Genomic DNA, 21,185 nt, shown 5'->3' on the forward strand with positions numbered 1-21,185 from the left:
GCAGCATCCATGCTGTGAGATGGAGGGATTGCAGGTCCAGATGACACAGTCAGTCGTGCTCCTGAGTGATCAGGTCTGGGAATGGAATTGGTGTGGTCACCGACAGATCGAGGAGAGTGGTGTACCAATGTTGCCTGAGCCATGCCGGAGCAATCAAGATTAAGCAGGCCTTGTCTCTTCACAATTTGAGAAGGACCTTGTGGACCAATGGGAATGTAGGAAAGGTGTAGAGCAAATGGTCTTTCCACGGCATTGGGAAAGCATCTGACAGGGAGCCTGAGGAACGCCTCTGGAGAGAGCGGAACACCTGGCACTTCCGATTCTCATGAGAGGCGAAAAGGTCAATGTGGGGAAACCCACACTTCCGGATAACAGAAAGGATAACGTCCAGGCGAATCGACCACTCGTGAGCCAGGAAGGACCTGCTGAGGCAATCTGCCAAGGTGTTTTGGATTCCCGGGAGAAACAACGCCACCAGGTCGATCGAGTGGGCTATGCAGAATTCCCACAGGTGAATGGCTTCCTGACAGAGGGGGGACGATCACGCTCCTCCTTGCTTGTTAATGTAAAACATGGCCATTGTGTTGTCTGTGAAGACTGCGACACAATGGCCCTGAAGGTGTTTGCAGAACACCTGACATGCCAATGTGTCCTGCTCTCAGTTCCCATACATTGATGTGCAGGGTTATCTCTTGTGTGGACCAAAGCCCTGTGTGCAAAGGTCCGCAAGGTGAGCACCCCAGCCCAGAGATGATGCATCCATGGTTAGGACTAGGGAGGGCTGTGGGACGTGGAATGGCATCCCCCCGCATACAAAGTTGGGGTTCAGCTACCAAGCCAGGGAGCTTAAGACTTCCATTGGTACCGTGAGCACCGTGTCTAGATTGTCTCGGCTTGGACGGTAGACTGATGAAAGGCAGGCCTGAAGTGGACGGAGGCATAGTCTGGCATGTCTGGTCACGAAGGTGCAAGACGCCATGTGTCCCAGTAGACCGAGGCACGTGCGTGCTGTCGAGGTTGGGAAGCTTCAGAGGCTATGGATAATGTTTGCCATGGACTGGAACCAGGGATGCGGTAGGCATGCCCAGGCGAGATTTGAATCTAGGACTGCTCCGATGAAATCTATTCTCTGGGTTGGCTGCAAAGTGGACTTTTCGACATTGAGCAGCAGGCCCAGCTGTATGAACAAGTTCACGGTGAACCGAACATGGAATTGCACCTGGAGCTCGGATCAACCCCGAACGAGCTAGTCATCGAGGTACAGAAACACTTGGATCTGATATCGATGGAGCGAGGCAGCTATGACAGCCATACACTTTGTGAATACTCTTGGTGTCGTGGATAGGCCGAAGGGGAGGACGGTAAACTGGAAGTGTCGTTGACTGACCACAAAGCGAAGCCTATGCAGCGGGTAGATCGCTATGTGGAAGTACGTGTCCCTCAGGTCAAGGGCAGCATACCAGTCTCCAGGATCCAGGAAAGGGATAATGGTCCCCAGGGAAACCATGTGGAACTTCAACTTTACCACAAATTTGTTGAGTCCATGCAGGTCCAGAATGGGCCATAGCCTCCTGTCATAAACAGATAGCTAAGGGTTAATGTTCTTTTACCTGTAAAGGGGTAACACCAGTAACCTGAAACACCTGACCAGAGGACCAATCAGGAAACAAGACTTTTTCAAATCTGGGGGGAGGGAAGTTTTGGGTGTGAGTTCTTTGTTCTTTGTCTTGGGTCTGACCCTCTCGGCTCTGAGAGTGATTTTTCTATCTCCTGGCTTTCTAATCTTCTGTTTCCAAGTTGTAAGTACAAGGATAGTAAGACAATAGGTTTATATTGTTTTCTTTTGTATTTACATGTGTGTAGTTGCTGGAGTGTTTTGAATTGTATTCTTTTTGGATAAGGCTGTTTATTCATTTTTTCCCTTTAAGCAATTGACCCTGTATATTGTCACCTTGATACAGAGACTATATATTATGTCCTTTTTCTTTCTTTTTATATAAAGCTTTCTTTTTAAGACCTGTTGGAGTTTTTCTTTAGTGGGGACTCCAGGGAATTGAGTCTGCAGCTCACCAGGGAATTGGTGGGAGGAGGAAGTCAGGGGGAAAATCTCTTTGTGTTAGATTTACTAAGCCTGACTTTGCATACCCTCTGGGTAAGGGGGAAGAGAGATTAGCTCTCTCGGTACTTGTGTTTCCAGGACTGGAAACAGGGAGGGTAGAATTCCTTTGTTTAGATTCACGGAGCTTGCTTCTGTATATCTCTCCAGGAACCCAGGGAGGGAACACCTGGAGGGGAGGAGGGGGAAGGGAAATGGTTTATTCCCCTTTGTTGTGAGACTCAAGGAATCTGAGTCTTGGGGTCCCCCAGGGAAGGTTTTGGGGAGACCACAGTGAGCTAGGCACTGTATAATTCTTAGCTGGTGGCAGCGATACCAGGTCCAAGCTGGTACCTAAGCTTGGAGGTTTTCATGCTAACACCCATATTTTGGACGCTAAGGTCCAGATCTCGGAAGAAATGTTATGACACCTCCCCTTTGCCTTGGGGATTAGGAAGTAGTGGGAGTAAAACCCCTGCTGATAAGATCCCTTGGAACCTTCTCTATAGCTGTGATAGTTAGGAGCGTCTGCACCTCCTGTAGAAGGAGTTGCTCGTGAGAGGGGTCCCTGAAGAGAGACGGGGGGAGGGTGGGAAGGGGGGAACAAAACAAATTGAAGTCAGTTTCTACTTTCCACCGTGCGTAGGACCCAGCAGTCTTATGTTATGCAGGACCATGCAGGGAGGAAAGAGGAGAGGCGGTTGGTGAAAGGTGGGGAAGGATTCTGTAAGGAGACTAGTGCTCCAACCTTGGACGCACCTTCAAAAGTTTTGTTTGGGCCCCGCCGATGGTTTGGGGGGGGCCCTGGTTCTGGCCTGTCTGAGGACCAGATTGCCTCCTCCTACCACCGCAACCATGTGTTCTAGAAAAGTCCTGTCTCGGCTGGGGGTTAGGGTAGGTGCACTGTGGTTGGGATTGGAAGGGCCTACATTGCGTCACCAGGGTATGCATGCCCAATGAGCGCATGATGGCCCAGTTATCCTTCAGCCTCCGGAATCTGGAGTCAGTTTTGTCTGAAAATAACCCCTGGCCATCAAAGGGCAGGTCCTGAATTGTTTGTTGGAGCTCCGATGGATGACGGGACACCTGCAGCCATGAGATATGGCGCATAGCTACACCCGAGGCTAGAGTCCTAGCCACCAAGTCTGCTGCATCTATTGAAGCCTGCAAGGAGGTCCTGGCTACTTTCTTGCCCTCCTCTAGTAAGGCCCCGAACTCCTCCCTGGACTCCTGAGGAACCAGCTCTTTGAACTTCCCCATCGAGTTCCAGGTATAATAATTATAATGGCTCAAGAGGGCCTGCTGGTTAGCCACCCTAAGTTGTAGGCCGCCAGTTGAACAGATCTTGCACCTGAATAAATCCAGGAATCTAGCGTCCTTGGATTTAGGAGTGGGAGCTTGTTGACCATGTCTTTCCCTCTCTTTAATGGACTGTACAACGAGGGAGCATGGTTGGGGGTGAATGTACAAGTACTCATAGTCTTTGGAGGGGACTAAGTACTTCCTCTCCACTCCCTTGGCAGTGGGAGGAATAGATGCTGGAGACTGCCAGATTTAATTGGCATTAGCCTGGATGGTCCTAATAAAGGGCAAGGCTAAACGTGTGAGGGTATCGGCAGATAAAATGTCCACCACTGGATCCTCGACCTCCACCACTTCCTCCACCTGGAGGTTCACGTTTTGTGCAACCCTACGAAGTGAGTCTTGGTGCGGATGGAGGTCTATAGGTGGTGGGCCAGAGGAGGACGTGCCCGCCACCGCCTTGTCTGGGGCGTACCAGGAGGATACACCCAGGACTAAAGGGTCCTGGGGCAAGTCCTGCTGGGAGGGGGTCCAGCTGCCCTAGGTCTTCCACGCCAGGGGCATAGGCCTGAGCTGAGGGTAGGGCCGTCACCTCCAAGCCCCCTGGGTTGCGGGGAACTGACAGTGGCCTCCAGCACCCAAGGTTCTAAGTGGGCAGAACGAGAAGCTCCCGATGGGGTACCTTGGGCCTGATGGTATGCCCAAGGGGTCCAAAATGACTATTCTGGGGGTCCCTGAGCAGTATCTTGTCCCTCGTCGTGCCATTGGCTAGCGCCATCCACATCTTGGTCATGGACGCGGTAGCCACTCTCCACTTGGGATGACCTTGAGTTGGGGCAGGAAGGCCAAAGTGGAGCTGACTGCTCATGCTGGGTTGCACTGTCATGCGTTGCTGGCTTGCACCGCAGGGATGGAGATTGGTGCCGCCATCTCGAGTGGTACCGTGATCTGGACTGGGACCGACGGTCGTATTAGTGCTGGGAGGTAGATCTGGACCTCGATGAAGATCTATGGGCAGAGAGGCACCGGGAACGTCTCCGAGGAGACCCAGTTCCAGGATCAGTGCTGGGAGCTGGACCAGTACCGACCGTATTGGGAAGGAGATCTTTTTGAGGCGGAGCGGCACCGCAAGTACGACCAGCGTCAAGATGGTGATCAATGCCGGGACTGTGAGCGGTGTCGTGGAGGAGACCAGTGCCTGGATCGGGACCGTGACCTGGACTGGGACCGAGATTAGTGCCGATCCTTCTTGCTCTGTGATGGAGGGCGAATCATGGAGGGCTTCCCTATCGATGGAACAGCCCGCACTGGCAGTACCAAAGTTTGTGACAGTCCCAGCTCAGTGAGCGCAATCAGGTCGCAAGCAGTGGAGAAAGTCTCTGGGGTGGAAGGCAGACCAAGCTCGACCACGATGCGCACCAGGAAGCTTATGTGCACCGGATTTAATTGCGCTTGCAGCACTGGAATCGATGGTGCCGGAGCTGGAACATTCGTGGGGCGGTCCGGCATGGAACGCTGCTCCAAGGTAGGCACAAGTGGTGCTGGCAACTGTACAGGAGCAGCAGGTTGCTTGTGCTGTTTCCTGGCTCCCGGAGACAGCAAGTGGTGCCGTGCTGGTAACGATACTGGAGACGTCCGGTGCTGGGAGTCTTTGCCGTGCCGGGTCGATCCGGTGCCGGAGGCGCAATTTGGACCGACGGCGCCAGGTCTCGGCACGGGGCAGAGGGCGTCAGGCTAATTGCCGCTTCCATGAGGAGCTGCTTCAAATGAAAGTCCTGCTCCTTTTTTGTCCAAGGCTTGAACGCCTTACAAATGTGGCACTTATCTGATTGGTGGGATTCCCCCAGGCACTTCAGACAGGAGTCGTGGGGGTCTCTCGCAGGCATCGGCTTAAGGCAGGCCGAGCAGGATTTGAAGCCCGGAGACCTAGGCATGGGCCCGGTACTGGGAGGGAGGGAAGGGGAGAAGCCCCTTACCTCCAATTACTATATACACTAACTACTATTAACTACAACTAGAAACTACTAACAAACAACTATCTACAGGTATAATCGAGTAAAGAGCTAGGGAAGTGGAGATCAGCTATGCCGCACTCCACAGTTCCAACAACTCTCATGTGCGGTAAGAAGAAATTGAGGGGGCGCTGGGTTGGCAGGGGCATATATCCAGTGCCATAAGGGCGCCTCAGCCGCCCCACCGAGTGTTGCTAGGGTAAAAATCTTCCGACGATTGTGCATGCAGCGTGCGCTCACCTAATTGGAATTGAAATGAGCAAGCACTCAAAGAAGAATTCTTTTTTCATGACTTCCCCATCCTGTAAGTAACTTTGCAATTCAACAGCACACATCTATTTTCTCTTTGACATTGCACAGCAGGCTCACCTTTATCCTGGAGAAGAGTAAGCCTGCTGTGCAATCATCATATATGGCCCTCCAAGGGCTGCGTGGCCTAGAAGGCTACAGGTATTTTCAGCTGGATAGGGCCCTTGGAGACTATTTTCAGGACTCATCAGTCACAGTAAGTGTAGGTCCACATTTCTTGAAACAAAGAAAAACCAGAACACAAGAAATCCTCCATTAATTAAAGATGCAACTGACCATGGATTTTATTAGATTTTGGAAAATAGTCCTGATGCCTGAAATACCATTTATCAGGCAGACAATTCATCATGAATGTCTTCTACAAATGCACAAAACCCACAAAGTATAATCAAACAAAAATACTTTCAAATTATTGATAAAAACTGCATTATATTTACTATAAATAATACTGTACAGATAACATAAAAGCTACCTTTTAAAAAACTTTGATAGGAATGGAAATTCTTACCTCAATTCTATGAGGGATTTCTCTGTAGTTTCAATTTGTTTTTGCTTTGTCTCTGCTAATTCATTTAATTCATGAATTCTGTTTTGAAAATTTTCAATAATGTGAGTGGTTTCATCTAGCCGACTGGTAACATCTGAATATTTTTCCTGGAAACAAAGAAGAAAATGTGTGAGTGTATGTGTGTGTGTGTGTGTGCATATATATTTGGGAGGGCTGGATTTCTAGATATTGTATTTTAAGTGCACAATTATGGGCAACGATGCATGAAACTGCATACCCGAAGACACAGAACTGTTTTCAGAAGTGCTGTTGAAGTACTTAATGCAATTGAAATAATTTTGTTTCTTTAAGGGCACAATTTTACATATCTAAGTTATTGTTCCTCAACTTGTTGCACAATCTTGCTATTAATGTTTGTACCCTCACAACTGCATATTGAATAACACTGCTCTACAGCCAAAATGCTTCTGAAATAAATGTAGTCCAACTTTACTAATTCTGGGTCACTGAGAACGAAAATGATGCTTAAAATTGTTGATTGGCTCTAGTTTTCAAGATATGCTATTGGGTCAGTATATACAACCCTTGACTTGGGAATGCTGGAGGATAAGTGAGTTATAAAGGGAAGGGATCTCAATTTAAACCAGAAATGACTAAAATACATCTTTGACTGGATCTATGAATAAATCTATGACTGGGTTTGGACAGTACTTGCTTTTTAGGCAAAACAATGAATGCTGCAATCTGAAGTTGGTATTGCGTCATACATTATATGAATTGCATCATGTTATTCCTAGAAGTCATGGATGATGCAATCATAACGAAGCTTACATCACTCTGCTGAACAAATTGCCCTATATCAGCTCTAGAAATGATACAGTGTCGTGCTCTCTTATTTGTCAGTGTTTGATTTTGCAAAGGGACACATTTCTGTTTAGCCAAAGTGAGCAGAGATGCTTCGTACTTGTGTGAACAGTGCAGATAACTTCTGCTATGTTTGTGGTGAAGTGACTTTTGCATCACAAAAGCACAGTATAACTACTATGGTTAAGAAAGCCTCTCACCTTTATTTTGGCTGCAAAATTGGAGATCAGGACAAGAGGTGGGCCCCACACATATGCTGCACCGCTTGTGCAACAAATCTTCGCCAGTGGTTGAACAGGAAAAGGAAATCTATGCCTCTTGCAGTGCCAATGATTTGGAGAGAGCCAACAGATCATACCAGCAATTGTTACTTCTGCATGGTGCCTCCAGTTGGGAAAGGTGTGTCAAAGAAGAAAAAGTGGACTGTGCATTATCCAAACATTCCATCAGCTATCCGCCCAGTACCCCACGGAGAAGGACTGCCGGTTCCTGATGCACCAGAATCATTCTAACTTGAGTCAGACGAGGAAGAGGAAGAGGATGAAACTTCTGGTCCTGAACCATCAATGTCACAGGACCCACATTTTCTCCCATCCTCCTTCTCTGAACCACACCTCATAACACAAGGTGAACTGAATGACCTTGTCAGGGATTTGGAACTACCCAAGAGTAAGGCAGAGCTGTTGGGCTCCAGACTACAGCAGTGGAATCTCCTGGCAGGTGATGTTAGGGTTTCCATGTTCCGTGACCGTCAAAAGGATCTTGTCCCATTCTTCTTCATGGAAGGTGATCTTGTAGCCTGCAACAACATCGATGTTGTGATGGCAGCCCTCAACATCGTTCACGATCCAGATGAGTGGAGACTGTTCATTGATTCATCGAAGACGAGTCTTAAAGCTGTTTTGCTGCATAATGGCAATGTTTTGCCATCAATTCCAGTTGGTCATGCAGTCCATATGAAGGAAACCTATGACAACATGAAACAACTTTTGAGGTGCATAAACTATGACCAACATCAGTGGCAGCTTTGTGGCGATTTGAAGGTTATTGCTCTCTTGCTTGGTCTGCAGACTGGATACACAAAGTACTGCTGTTTTCTCTGCGAATGGGATAGTCGTGCAAGAGATTCCCACTACATCAAGAAAGATTGGCCACTCCAACAGTCATTGGAGCCTCAAAGGAAAAGTGTTCAGCATCCACCACTTGTTGAATCAAGGAAGATTTTGTTACCACCCTTACACATCAAGCTGGGTCTGATGAAGAACTTTGTCAAGGCCATTGACAAAACACAAGCAGCTTTCAAGTACCTCCATGGAAAATTTCCAAGGTTAAGTGAAGCTAAGATAAAGGAAAGTGTCTTTGTTGGTCCTCAGATTCGTGAACTTCTTCAAGATGATGCATTTGACCATGCACTGCGTGGCAAGGAAAAGACGGCACGGAAAGCCTACCAGTTAGTGGCAATAAATTTTCTCGGAAACAGCAAGGCAGACAACTACAGGTTGTTGATGGAAAACCTCCTCAAGGCATACAAAAGCCTTAGTTGCAACATGTCACTAAAGATACATTTTTTGCACTCTCATCTAGATTTTTTTCCACCGAACTGCGGAGCAGTGAGCGACGAGCACGGCGAGCGATTTCACAGGACATTGCAACAATGGAGAAACGCTATCAGGGCAAATGGAGCCCATCAATGCTTTCAGACTATTGCTGGACAGTGACAAGAGATGCTCCATTTAATGAATACAAGAGACAAGCCAAGAAGCGCCGAGTAGACACTGAATAGGACTAAACTATGTACATAATAGTTTTTTGCCTTTTGTTTCATAATAAATTTTATTTATAGAACCCTTTTGCTGATTTTTACATAAACAGGACAAGTGAAATATTAGCATGTAAAGCAACCATAAACACAGGAAAAGACCTAGGTTTACAATTTATGATTAAAACTCTACTATCTACACAATATACATAGACATAAAATGTAAAAACTTAAATATCTTAGAAACAGTAGCCAATCAGTTGTTTTAATTGTCATATTTGAATTCAACAGATCAAAATACATAATAAATATCACATTTTATCTCTGAAGCAGACGACTTCTCAAAAATTGTAGACCAGTGTAATACCTTCTTCATTAACAGACACATCCCTTCTTAATCTCTACATTCATATACACAATAAACAGCTTCAAATAATTCTGTTGTCCTCTTCAAACAAACAGTGGCTTGCATACACAAAAACATCAATAGGTGAAAGATAAACAAAACTTTTCACACATGGCCCAGTTCTGTGCTCAATGATTTCAATGGATGCAGGCTCAGGATCCTATGTAGCAACTTTCACCTTGCGTTATCAAAATACTAACAAATGTTAATGGAGTCTTGTAACAGCTCCATGAAGTTTGGTAGAAAATATTCTCCCAATTTTACACATTAGGAAACTAAGGCACAAAAAGTTAAAACCAAAATGTGTGTGCCTTAAAATAGGCAACTACTCCACACTTAGGCAAGTATCGAAGAGACCTGATTTTCAGGGGTACTGAGCAGTTGTAGCTACTGGCTTCAGTGGGAGCTATATGTGCTCAGTACCTTTGGATATCAGTTGACATTGCACTCTATATGATTTTATAAATATATGCTAATGAGTGAATATAATGCAACTGGAATATGCTTCATGCAAAAGGTCTCCTGTAAAGTATCATTACAAAGTTTATAATCTACTGAGTGTGGTCATCCTATTTGTATAAATATATCACTCTTGTATCTAAAACTAGAAATATAAAATATAACTCTGAAGGACTATTGTGATTATGCAAAGTGTGGGCCAGTAATGGTGGTTTGGAATCTTGATGGCATCCATCAACCAGGACAAATGACTGTGGATGGCTCTGTTTGCAGGCAGGCCTTCCTGTGAGTCAGGCTGAGAGGAATGAAGGCTTGAAGTCTTACAGTGACATGTGATCATGTCACCTGAACTGGAATTCATCTTTAACCTGGTGTCTTTCCATTGAGAAGGAGGGGTGGAAACCCAGAGAGAGACACAGGATTTCTGCCTTATGCAAAAAACACACAAATGGGTGGAACAAAACAAAGGGGAGAGCCATCATGAGGAATCCCCTAGCTACTACCTGAGCAGGAACAAGAGCTGTACCAGGGGAAAAAATTGTGTTCAGGCCTGGAAGGTGTCCAGTCTGAGGAAAAAAATTACTGAAGTATCTCTAAGGGTGAGATTATCTGTATTCAGTTTGATTAGACATAGATTTCTATGTTTTATTTTATTTTGCTTGGTGACTAACTTTGTTCTGTCTGTTACCACCTGGAACCACTTAAATCCTACTTTCTGTATTTAATAAAATCACTTTTTACTTATTAATTAACCCAGCATATGTATTAATACCTGGGGGAGGCAAACAGCTGTGCATCTCTATCTATCAGTGTCATAGAGGGCGAACAATTTATGAGCTTACTCTGTATAACCTTTATACAGGGTAAAACGGATTTATTTGGGTTTAGACCCCATTGGGAGCTGAGCATCTGAGTGTTAAAAACAAGAACCCTTCTGTAAGCTCCTTTCAGTTAAGTCTGCAGCTTTGGGGCAAGTAATTCAGACCTGAGTCTTTATTGGAGCAGATGGGCATGTCTGACTCAGCAAGACAGAGTATTGGGGTCCCAAGCTGGCAGGAAAGCAGAGGCAGAAGTAGTCTTGGCACATCAGGTGGCAGCTACCAAAAGGGGGTTCTGTTCTCCAACCCATCACAGTCAGTATATTTATTTGTGTAAAGATACGGGTGCCTTTAGACATAAGTCAAAACTTTCAAACAAGAATTGTTTTAAGTTACTTCTTCCATATTACAGGCAGTGGGACAACTGAGAGTAAAAAATAAAAATCCTGAACAGCAATTCTCTTTTCTAATCTATAGATACATTGCCTCTCAAATGCATACTGAGACCAAATTGTTTAACTTAAAATAGGAACAACTGTTTTCACAAAATACTTGTAATTCACCATAGATATTAAAGTATGTATAGATTTTCAAATCTCCATTGTATCCATGCACTATGGCAAGGACTATTTTAGTTACATAACTGGTGAAGAATCAGGTGAAATGCAATGGCCCCTTCTCATTTCACAGGTGACAACTGGATGAAGAAAATTAAAAAAGGTTCATGACACAAGCAAACAATACTGCTAATACCCACAGTATAAGCAGGAGTGCAACTTCCCCAGAACCACTACACCAATAGAAGAGAGCTATAGAATAACAATAAGCAAGTGGGAGGCTGGAGCTACTTTAACAGAAACCCATTTTACATGTAGGGAAAAATGACAAGAGTAGCTCTAGTAATCCATACTAATGGACTCTAAATAGCAATGTAAATGAGCTGAATTAAGGAGGAGGAAACTATACCTCTTGATTACACACATACACACACACAAATTACAGCCTTTATAAAGCACCAGAGAAAAGTGCACCAGCCAACACACTAACACCCAAACTATAGGGCTTAGGAAAGGAGCATAGGAATTTACAAGTAATCTGCTTCACAAATCTCTTTTTCAGATGCTTCCCCCTTCTGTCCAAATATGGAGACAATCAGGTGATCTTGTCAAACAAACCTGATTTCATACTTTTATGACAGGGGTCGGCAATCTTCAGCACACGGGCCCATGAGGGTAATCTGCTTGCAGACAGCGAGACAGTTTGTTTACGATGACCATCTGCAGGTACGTCCTCCTGCAGCTCCCAGTGGCTGCGGTTCACCTTTCCCGGACAGTGGGAGCTGCAGGAAGTGGTGTGGGCCAATGGGAGCTGTGGGGAGCCGTGCCTGCAGACAGTCAATGTAAACAAAATGTCTTGTGGCCCACCAGTGGACTACTCTGATGGGCCACATGCTGAAGGTTGTCGACCCTTGTTTCATGAGATTATAAGATTTGGTTGATAAATGTAGCTACATAGATCTAGAATCCTGTGGCACCTTATAGACTAACAGATGTTTTGGAGCATGAGCTTTCGTGGGTGAATACCCACTTCTTCAGATGCATGTGGTGGAAATTTCCAGGGGCAGTATATATATGCTAGCAAGCAAGCTAGAGATAACGAGGTCAATTCAATCAGGGAGGATGAGGCCCTGTTCTAGCAGTTGAGGTGTGAAATCCAAGTGAGGAGAAACTGGTTCTGTAGTTGGCAAGCCATTCACAGTCTTTGTTCAATCCTGAGCTGATGGTGTCAAATTTGCAGATGAACTGAAGCTCAGCAGTTTCTCTTTGAAGTCTGGTCCTGAAGTTTTTTTGCTGCAGGATGGCCACCTTAAGGTCTGCAATAGTGTGGCCAGGGAGGTTGAAGTGCTTCCCTACAGGTTTTTGTATATTGCCATTCCTAATGTCTGATTTGTGTCCATTTATCCTTTTCCGTAGGGACTGTCCAGTTTGGCCGATGTACATAGCAGAGGGGCATTGCTGGCATATGATGGCGTATATTACATTGGTGGATGTGCAGGTGATTGAACCAGTGATGGTGTGGCTGATCTGGTTAGGTCCTGTGATGGTGTCGCTGGTGTAGATATGTGGGCAGAGTTGGCATCGAGGTTTGTTGCATGGATTGGTTCCTGAGCTAGAGTTATTATGGTGCGGTGTGCAGTTACTGGTGAGAATATGTTTCAGGTTGGCAGGTTGTCTGTGGGCAAGGACTGGCCTGCCACCCAAGGCCTGTGAAAGTGTGGGATCATTGTCCAGGATGGGTTGTAGATCCTTGATGATGCGTTGGAGGGGTTTTAGCTGGGGGCTGTATGTTATGGCCAGTGGAGTCCTGTTGGTTTCTTTCTTGGGTTTGTCTTGCAGTAGGACAAAAAAGAGCTCTCCAACCTGGAGACTCTCATTAATAACCAAACTTCTATACAAACGGACTTCACTAGAATAAGACAGGAGATCTACATTACTCACTTCACCTCTCTACAAAGGAAAAAGGACTGTAAGCTGTCTAAACTCCTACCTGCCACATGGGGCCACAACCGTGGTACCCCTAACCCACCCAGCAATATCGTCAATCTATCCAACTGCACACTCAGCCCAGAAGAAAAGTCTGTCCTATCTCGGGGACTCTCTTTCTGCCCTGCCACCCCCACCAACATGATACAGTTCTGTGGCGATCTGGAAGCCTACTTTCGCTGTCTCCGACTCAAAGAATACTTCCAGGACAACACTGAATAGTGACCTGATACACAGAAGAACTCCACATGGACTCCTCCTGAGGGTCGAAATGACAATCTGGACCTATACATTGAATGCTTCCGCCGGCGTGCACAGGCAGAAATCGTGGAACAACAACATTGCTTGCCTCACAACCTAAGTCGTGCAGAACGCAATGCCATCCACAGCCTCAGAAACCACCCTGACATTATCATCAAAGAGGCTGATAAAGGAGGTGCCGTTGTCATCATGAAAAGGTCTGACTACCAAAAGGAGGCCGCCAGACAACTCTCCAATATCAAATTCTACAGGCCACTTCCCTCAGATCCCACTGAGGAATACACTAAGAAACTACAGCATCTACTCAGGACACTCTCCACACTAACACCAGAAGAAATCAACATAACTCTAGAGCCCCGACCAGGGTTATTCTATCTACTACCCAAGATCCACAAACCCGGAAATCCTGGACGCCCCATCATCTCAGGCATTGGCACTCTCACTGAAGGACTGTCTGGATATATGGACTCTCTACTCAGACCCTATGCCACCAGCACTCCCAGCTATCTCCGTGACACCACTGATTTCCTGAGGAAACTACAATGCATTGGTCACCTCCCAGAAAACACCATCCTAGCCACCATGGATGTAGAGGCTCTCTACACAAACATCCCCCACACAGATGGAATACAAGCTGTCAGGAACACTATCCCTGATGATGCCACAGCACAACTGGCTGCTGAGCTCTGTGCCTTTATACTTACACACAACTATTTCAAATTTGATGACAATATATATCTCCAGATCAGTGGCACTGCTATGGGCACCCGCATGGCCCCACAATATGCCAATATCTTATTGGCCGACCTGGAACAACGCTTCCTCAGCTCTCGTCCACTCACGCCCCTTCTCTACCTACGCTACATTGATGACATCTTCATCATCTGGACCCATGGGAAGGAGACTCTGGAAAAATTCCACCATGATTTCAACAGCTTCCACCCCACCATCAACCTCAGCCTGGACCAATCTACATGGGAGGTCCACTTTCTTGACACCACAGTCCAAATAAGTGATGGTCACATTAACACCACCCTATATCGAAAACCTACCGACCGCTATACCTACCTTCATGCCTCCAGCTTCCATCCCGGACACATCACACGATCCATTGTCTACAGCCAAGCACTGAGGTACAACCGCATCTGCTCTAACCCCTCAGACAGAGACCAACACCTACAAAATCTCCACCAAGCATTCTCAAAACTACAATACCCGCACGGGGAAATAAGGAAACAGATCAACAGAGCCAGACGTGTACCCAGAAGCCTCCTACTGCAAGACAAACCCAAGAAAGAAACCAACAGGACTCCACTGGCCATCACATACAGCCCCCAGCTAAAACCCCTCCAACGCATCATCAAGGATCTACAACCCATCCTGGACAATGATCCCACACTTTCACAGGTCTTGGGTGGCAGGCCAGTCCTTGCCCACAGACAACCTGCCAACCTGAAACATATTCTCACCAGTAACTGCACACCGCACCATAATAACTCTAGCTCAGGAACCAATCCATGCAACAAACCTCGATGCCAACTCTGCCCACATATCTACACCAGCGACACCATCACAGGACCTAACCAGATCAGCCACACCGTCACTGGTTCATTCACCTGCACATCCACCAATGTAATATACGCCATCATATGCCAGCAATGCCCCTCTGCTATGTACATCGGCCAAACTGGACAGTCTCTACGGAAAAGGATAAATGGACACAAATCAGACATTAGGAATGGCAATATACAAAAACCTGTAGGGAAGCACTTCAACCTCCCTGGCCACACTATTGCAGACCTTAAGGTGGCCATCCTGCAACAAAAAAACTTCAGGACCAGACTTCAAAGAGAAACTGCTGAGCTTCAGTTCATCTGCAAATTTGACATCATCAGCTCAGGATTGAACAAAGACTGTGAATGGCTTGCCAACTACAGAACCAGTTTCTCCTCTCTTGGTTTTCACACTTCAACTGCTAGAACAGGGCCTCATCCTCCCTGATTGAACTGATCTCGTTATCTTTAGCTTGCTTGCTAGCATATATATACTGCCCCTGGAAATTTCCACCACATGCGTCTGAAGAAGTGGATATTCACCCACGAAAGCTCATGCTCCAAAACGTCTGTTAGTCTATAAGGTGCCACAGGATTCTTTGCTGCTTTTACAGATCCAGACTAACACAGCTACCCCTCTGATACACAGATCTAGTAAACATAGATTTTTGTAAGGCATTTGATACAGTATTGCATGCCATTCTGATTAAAAAATTAGCACTGGGCAATATCAACAAAAGACATGCCAAACGGAGTAAAACCTGGTTAACTGACATCTCAAAAAGTAATTGTTAATGGGGAATCATCATGCAATGGGAGTGTTTTTAGTAGCATTCTACAGGGATCAGCCAACACTATTCAAAATTTTCGTCTATGATCTAGAAGTAAATATAAAATCACTGCTGATTTTAGGGGATATTGTCCATGCTTGTTAAACTTCCTTTCTTCATTAATTTCTATACCAATCCAGTTGCTTGGGTATAGTTCTTCCCTGCTAGCTAATTGAGAAAAAAATAACAGGGTTTTTGACACATTATCTTTCTCTCCTCAGTACACTGAAAGGACTTACCAGCTCAGAATTCAGCTGAGACTTGGAAAGCAGTTCCGGTAAAAAGAACGACCTTGAACAATTGTAAAACCAAGATGAAACTTTATAAAAGGGTATTGTATTAATCTTTCCAAGGTGGGGGCCTAGATTGGTATCACAAGAAAATACATTTTCTTACTTTTCTTCTTCAACCAGTCTAATTGCTTGGGACATCCATTAGCAATAAAAAAATCCTACAGGAGGAGGGGATGAATGTCTTAGCAGCTGCCAGCCTCATCTTTCTGACAAAAGCTGCATCCAATTATGTTTGTACAACAAATGGAGAGTTCTCGGTGAATGTGAGAGTTGATGTCTAGGTGGCCGCCTTGCAGAATTCCAGACACTCCAATCTCTCTTCCCACAAAGACTCCATCCATGTGGAAAAGGAGGGGAGAAATATGTGCTTTCGTCTCAATCCATTTTGAAACTAATTGGAAGCTGCCTAACTTTCCTAAATTAGGACATTGATGCAATATGAATAAACACTTTGAATCTCTCAGTTCTTAGCAAAGATAAATTCAGACAGCTGTTAATGTCCAGGCAATGTAGCTCACCCTACTTGGAATTTTGTGGATTAGGACAAAAGAGTGGGAAAGGCTACTTCCTGGTTCAAATGACATACAGGAAAACCTTTCAGGAAAGGAACCTTATCTTGGTAGTCCCTGTACCTAGCGGGATAAGGCATGAAGCTCCTTGAATCTTCTGGCAAAAAAGAAATGCCATTGGAAACGACCTTGAGGTACAATAAAAAGAAAGAAAGGACAGTCGTATGGTTAAGTCACTGGACCGTGTAACAAAGTGGCCTTCACCCCGGCTCCCAAAAGACCCACTGCCACAACCACTCTTTTTCCAGATAGTTTTATTTTCCAACACAGGCAAAACAAACAAAAAACAGTTCCTCGGCCCACCTCGAGCTTTAGCTCCCAAGGTTTATTTCTCTCCCTTTACTTCTCACAGGAACTTCCTGCTGCTCCTGCTTCTTGCAGTTCCAGAGCACTGACTCACCAGGTCTCCCTTCCCTCTAGACCCAGGTTCCCTAACAGGGTCATTTAACAAGGCACAGAATGCACTGGCCCTGCTCCCTCTTAAAGAGCCAATGTCACCCTGGTACTCTCCTCCCACCTTGAAGGCCTTGTCCACACTTAGGGCAAGTCTTACAGTCCTTACCTTCACCAGGACACAGTCAATACAGCCTCATTTTCTAATCTGGGACTTTGAGGACCTGTATGCAGAAGGTCTAATTCTCTCTCAAGCTGATTAACCACCAGAATCGGGCAACCTCTCTCTTCCTGAATCACCAGTTGCTCTCTTTCTCATCTGTAGCATGCATTCTGCAGCTACCAGTTGTTCTGGCAGTCCTCCAGTCCTCATGATGGGAGCCATAAAACTGTCCCTTAACTTCCCTTCTTCAAAGGGCCACTACTTTCACTCCTGACCTCATGCTAATGAGGTCCGTCTGGGTCCCCACTGTATACTGTTCGATCTGATGTCCTGTCTGGGCATCCATTGCCCATCCTTGAGTCTGTGCAATGGCTTCCTGTTCCCTGACAATCTTCTCAATCTGAAGCATGGCCAAGGTCTGCTCCAGATTCAAGCATTGCTGTTTTCCACACTCTAACTCTAGACTGTGCTAATTCTTGTTCAGGTTTTATTGATGATCTTCTGCTGGGAGGTTTCCTCCAGCTCTTGTCAATTCTCTTTTAAGATGTTCCAATAAGCTCTGAAGATGACTGGAAGCTTCCTCTTAGCCCCTATCAGGCGTTTCATGCAATCTTCAGCTCTCTCCACCCCTTTTCTGATCAACCGTTGGTTTTCTCTACCCTACACTGCTGCTCTGGATTCATGACACCTTACCATTGTATCAGAGCTGGGAAACCCAGACAGTCTCTTCCCAAAATCATCTGTCACAAAAGATCCTTCAGTACCCTAATATGTAGTTGACCTCTCTGCTCCTATACTCCCAGCTCAACCCCTGCTGTGGGGTAGACCCAAATCTCACCTTGCATACCTGACACATCTCTGGGCAGATGTCTGTCCATCTTCTTTGACAATACCCCATTTTCCCAGACAAGAGTGCACCCACAATCTGAGTTCACAAGACCTGCTTGGAGTCCAGTTTCTTCCCTATTCTAGGGACCAATCACCTGCCCATATTCTCCACCAAAGGTCACAAGACACGGCTTTCTCCCAAATTGTTAAGAACCCTCTGCCACGACCAGAGACTCTTTCCAGGCTGTTTTGTTTTCCAATACAGACAAAACACACAAAAACAGTTCCTCAGCACACTCTGTGCTACAACTCCCAGGGGTTCTTCCTCTTCTGTCTCACAGGATCGTCATTCTACTTCTGCTTCTTGCAGCTCTGACTCAACAGGTCTCTCTTCCATCTAGGCCCAGGTACCCTCTGTTAACTCTAAGTGGGGGTCTGCAAACCAGGCACAGGGTGCACTGGTCCTGCTCCTTCTTCAAGGGTTAGTGCCACCCTCCAAGAGACAAGGACTCAGAAGATCCAGATTCTGTTACCAATTCTGCCACAGACTTCCACTGTTGTCCTTAGACAAATCAAAATGAAGTTGGAATTAGAGTGGGGAGAAAATGAAAATGAACTCTAGTGTTAAGCACACTTTGGGAAACTAGCAGAAACATTTTCACAACTAGTAAAATTTTCAAAGCAATTGTCCTGGACTACAATCCAAGGAATTTTTTTTTTAAATTATGAACATCAGAGTAGTGTCTGCCAATTTTACCCACTTACAGATGGATATTGCTGGGGAATATATTATAATAAGGAGCTTTGAAGAAAACATAACCTTAACTGGTATTGTAGAAGGGTGCAAACAAGTGGCTGAAAGTCTGTGCTGTTGCATAGGTGTAATTCTTCAGGTCATATGTGCAACAATGATAGAATCAAAATGGCTGAGAACTTAGAAACTGGACAGTAACAGACCATGAATTCCACTGATGACTGACCCTGGAAATATTTTAAACAAAAAGAGCTTTCAGCCATGCTTACAGCTGTTTCCATTGCTTCAGACTGACTCAACAGACATTCTAGGCATCAGAATTCTATTTGAGGGTTGTGTGTGTGTGTTGGTTGTGATGGTGACTGGGTTCACTTCCATGTGGTTTTGTGTTGTGCTGAGAAAGTTGTTTGGATTTCTGAGTGTGACCAAGGAGAGATGTTTGCTGCTGTGAAGCACTATGTGTTTGGGGTTATCATGTATGGTGGCTGTGCTGTTGCACAGGTCTGGCAGTTGGGCCAAGTAATCCACTATTTCTGCAGTCTTCTTCATACAACCAACGAAATTACTGCATGCAAATTAAATGCAGAATAAGGTTAATGATTGGTTGAGCTACCTGTGCTATCACAATGGTCTAGGACTCGTGGCATGGCATAGATACATGTCTTACTGTAGCTATACACTGGGTATAAAGTCAAAATGATTGACAACTTAAAACTTGGACAGAGTGTGAAACCCAGTGATGATTCAAACTGGTGGCATTCTGAAGAAAACGACTTCTCAATTATTCTTACAGATGCTTCCTTCTCTTCACATGGACTATACAGATACTTCAGGTTTCAAAATGACACACAGAGTGAAATTTCTGTAATCTTATTATATAGCTAGTTGTAGATTGGAAAAGGAAGTATAACAAAATAGGATGAGGGTGTGTAGGAGCCCAGACCCTGAGTCTCAATGTCTTTATGCTTTAAGAGCTCACTCTGTGCTCCTCCCTCAGTTCCCCTGACAGTGCTGACCTGGTGCTCAATTAAGCTGGAGGCAGCAATGCCATGGGGACCCTTTCAAGTACAGATACCCAAGCAAACCTGTAGCCATAGAACCTTTAAGGACCAGTGACTGATGAGCCAAATAATCTACCAATGATAACTTTTGATACATATGTCCAGTCTCTCTCATCCAATTGATTTATGTGAGGAGTATAGACATTATTATGGGAAATAGGTCAGCCTTTAGGTTGAGTGGCTGGTAGGCACTCACTAGGCCCTCAAAGATTCTGAAACCCATGCTGCTTAATGAAATAAATGACCAATACATAAATTAACTTTTCCTCAAAAATCAACAGTAACCCTATTTGGGTACAAGTTATGGAAAGACTATACAGCAATTCTATAAATTAGGGTGTGTGGAAATACCCTTCACAGCCCCCTCCATCTGCAGGGATAGGAGCAGGAGTGAAGGGAGGTACTAAGACTTGGCGGCAGGGGGAGGCTGTCAGCTTCAGGCTGGAAAGAAGGGTCCTGGATGTTCCTACCAGCTACTGGGTTCATTCCAATCCTTCTAGGTCCCACTCCCTGGCCTGATCCAGGGCCTGCAGCAGCTGCTCTAGCCCCTCTGGGTTTGGCTCTTATCCCAGAATGCGGGAGTTCACATGGAAATAGAGCCTCCCACAACATTTCCACTGTGGGGGCACTGCAGCAGCCAGCCCTCACTTCTGGCCCCCACCCCAATTCTACTGCCCCTGCTATGGATCAACCTGCTAGGTTGATCCCCTTTATTTACCACAGGGACTTCTCAGATTTGGAACCCTGATATCTGGGAAAGAAATGTATGAATCACGCAAGTTTCCAGTTATATACATTTTATTAGCTAAACTTAAGAATTAAGCAAAACCATAAAACAAAACTTATAAACATATCAAATTTGAATAAAATGGATTATCAAATTAATCTGATTATCAGGTTGATTAAACAACATCAAATAAACTAACAATTCCTTAGAAGATTTTAATTATTTGAGAAGGTAGTAATCTTGTTTAGCTGCTAACCTCAAAAGTAACAGGACATTATTAATTACAATGCCAATCATATTAATATTCCAGCCAAACAGCTGATACCTGGGATGATGCTAATGATGAGACTACAGCTCCACGCCAATTAAGGCAGTCTGCTCAAATTACTGGTGGTTAGGTAACAGTCAATCTTTCCCCACCCTGCCCTCTCACGCCCCTGAAAAAACACCATAGGGTTATATGAACCATTCCAACTCAACTGAAGATTGCACAGCTTGTTACATATGATATTCAAATGACAAATTTAGGTGAAAGTAATAGGATTTCTCAGGGTTAAATACACAGCTCCTAATTCGTTAAAAATGTGTGTGTGATCTTGTACACAACAAGTTTATTTAACTTAGGGTTGTTTTAGATATTTGAGGAACTATTTTAAAGGCAGAGTTCTCATATTCTGT

General features: G+C 45.2%; 1 protein-coding gene across 1 annotated transcript in view; it reads right to left on the reverse strand.

The window, feature by feature from the left end:
• The window catches only part of LOC127044711 (coiled-coil domain-containing protein 178-like), a 268,745-nt gene that overhangs the window by 119,322 nt on the left and 128,238 nt on the right, over positions 1 to 21,185 (reverse strand). The window contains exon 15 of the mRNA XM_050939779.1: positions 6,227 to 6,372. Coding sequence (XP_050795736.1) covers positions 6,227 to 6,372 — 146 coding nt within the window. The remainder of the gene's footprint in view (positions 1 to 6,226; positions 6,373 to 21,185) is intronic.

This window comes from Gopherus flavomarginatus, chromosome 2, assembly GCF_025201925.1.
Source record: "Gopherus flavomarginatus isolate rGopFla2 chromosome 2, rGopFla2.mat.asm, whole genome shotgun sequence".
Taxonomy (NCBI): Eukaryota; Metazoa; Chordata; order Testudines; family Testudinidae; genus Gopherus; species Gopherus flavomarginatus.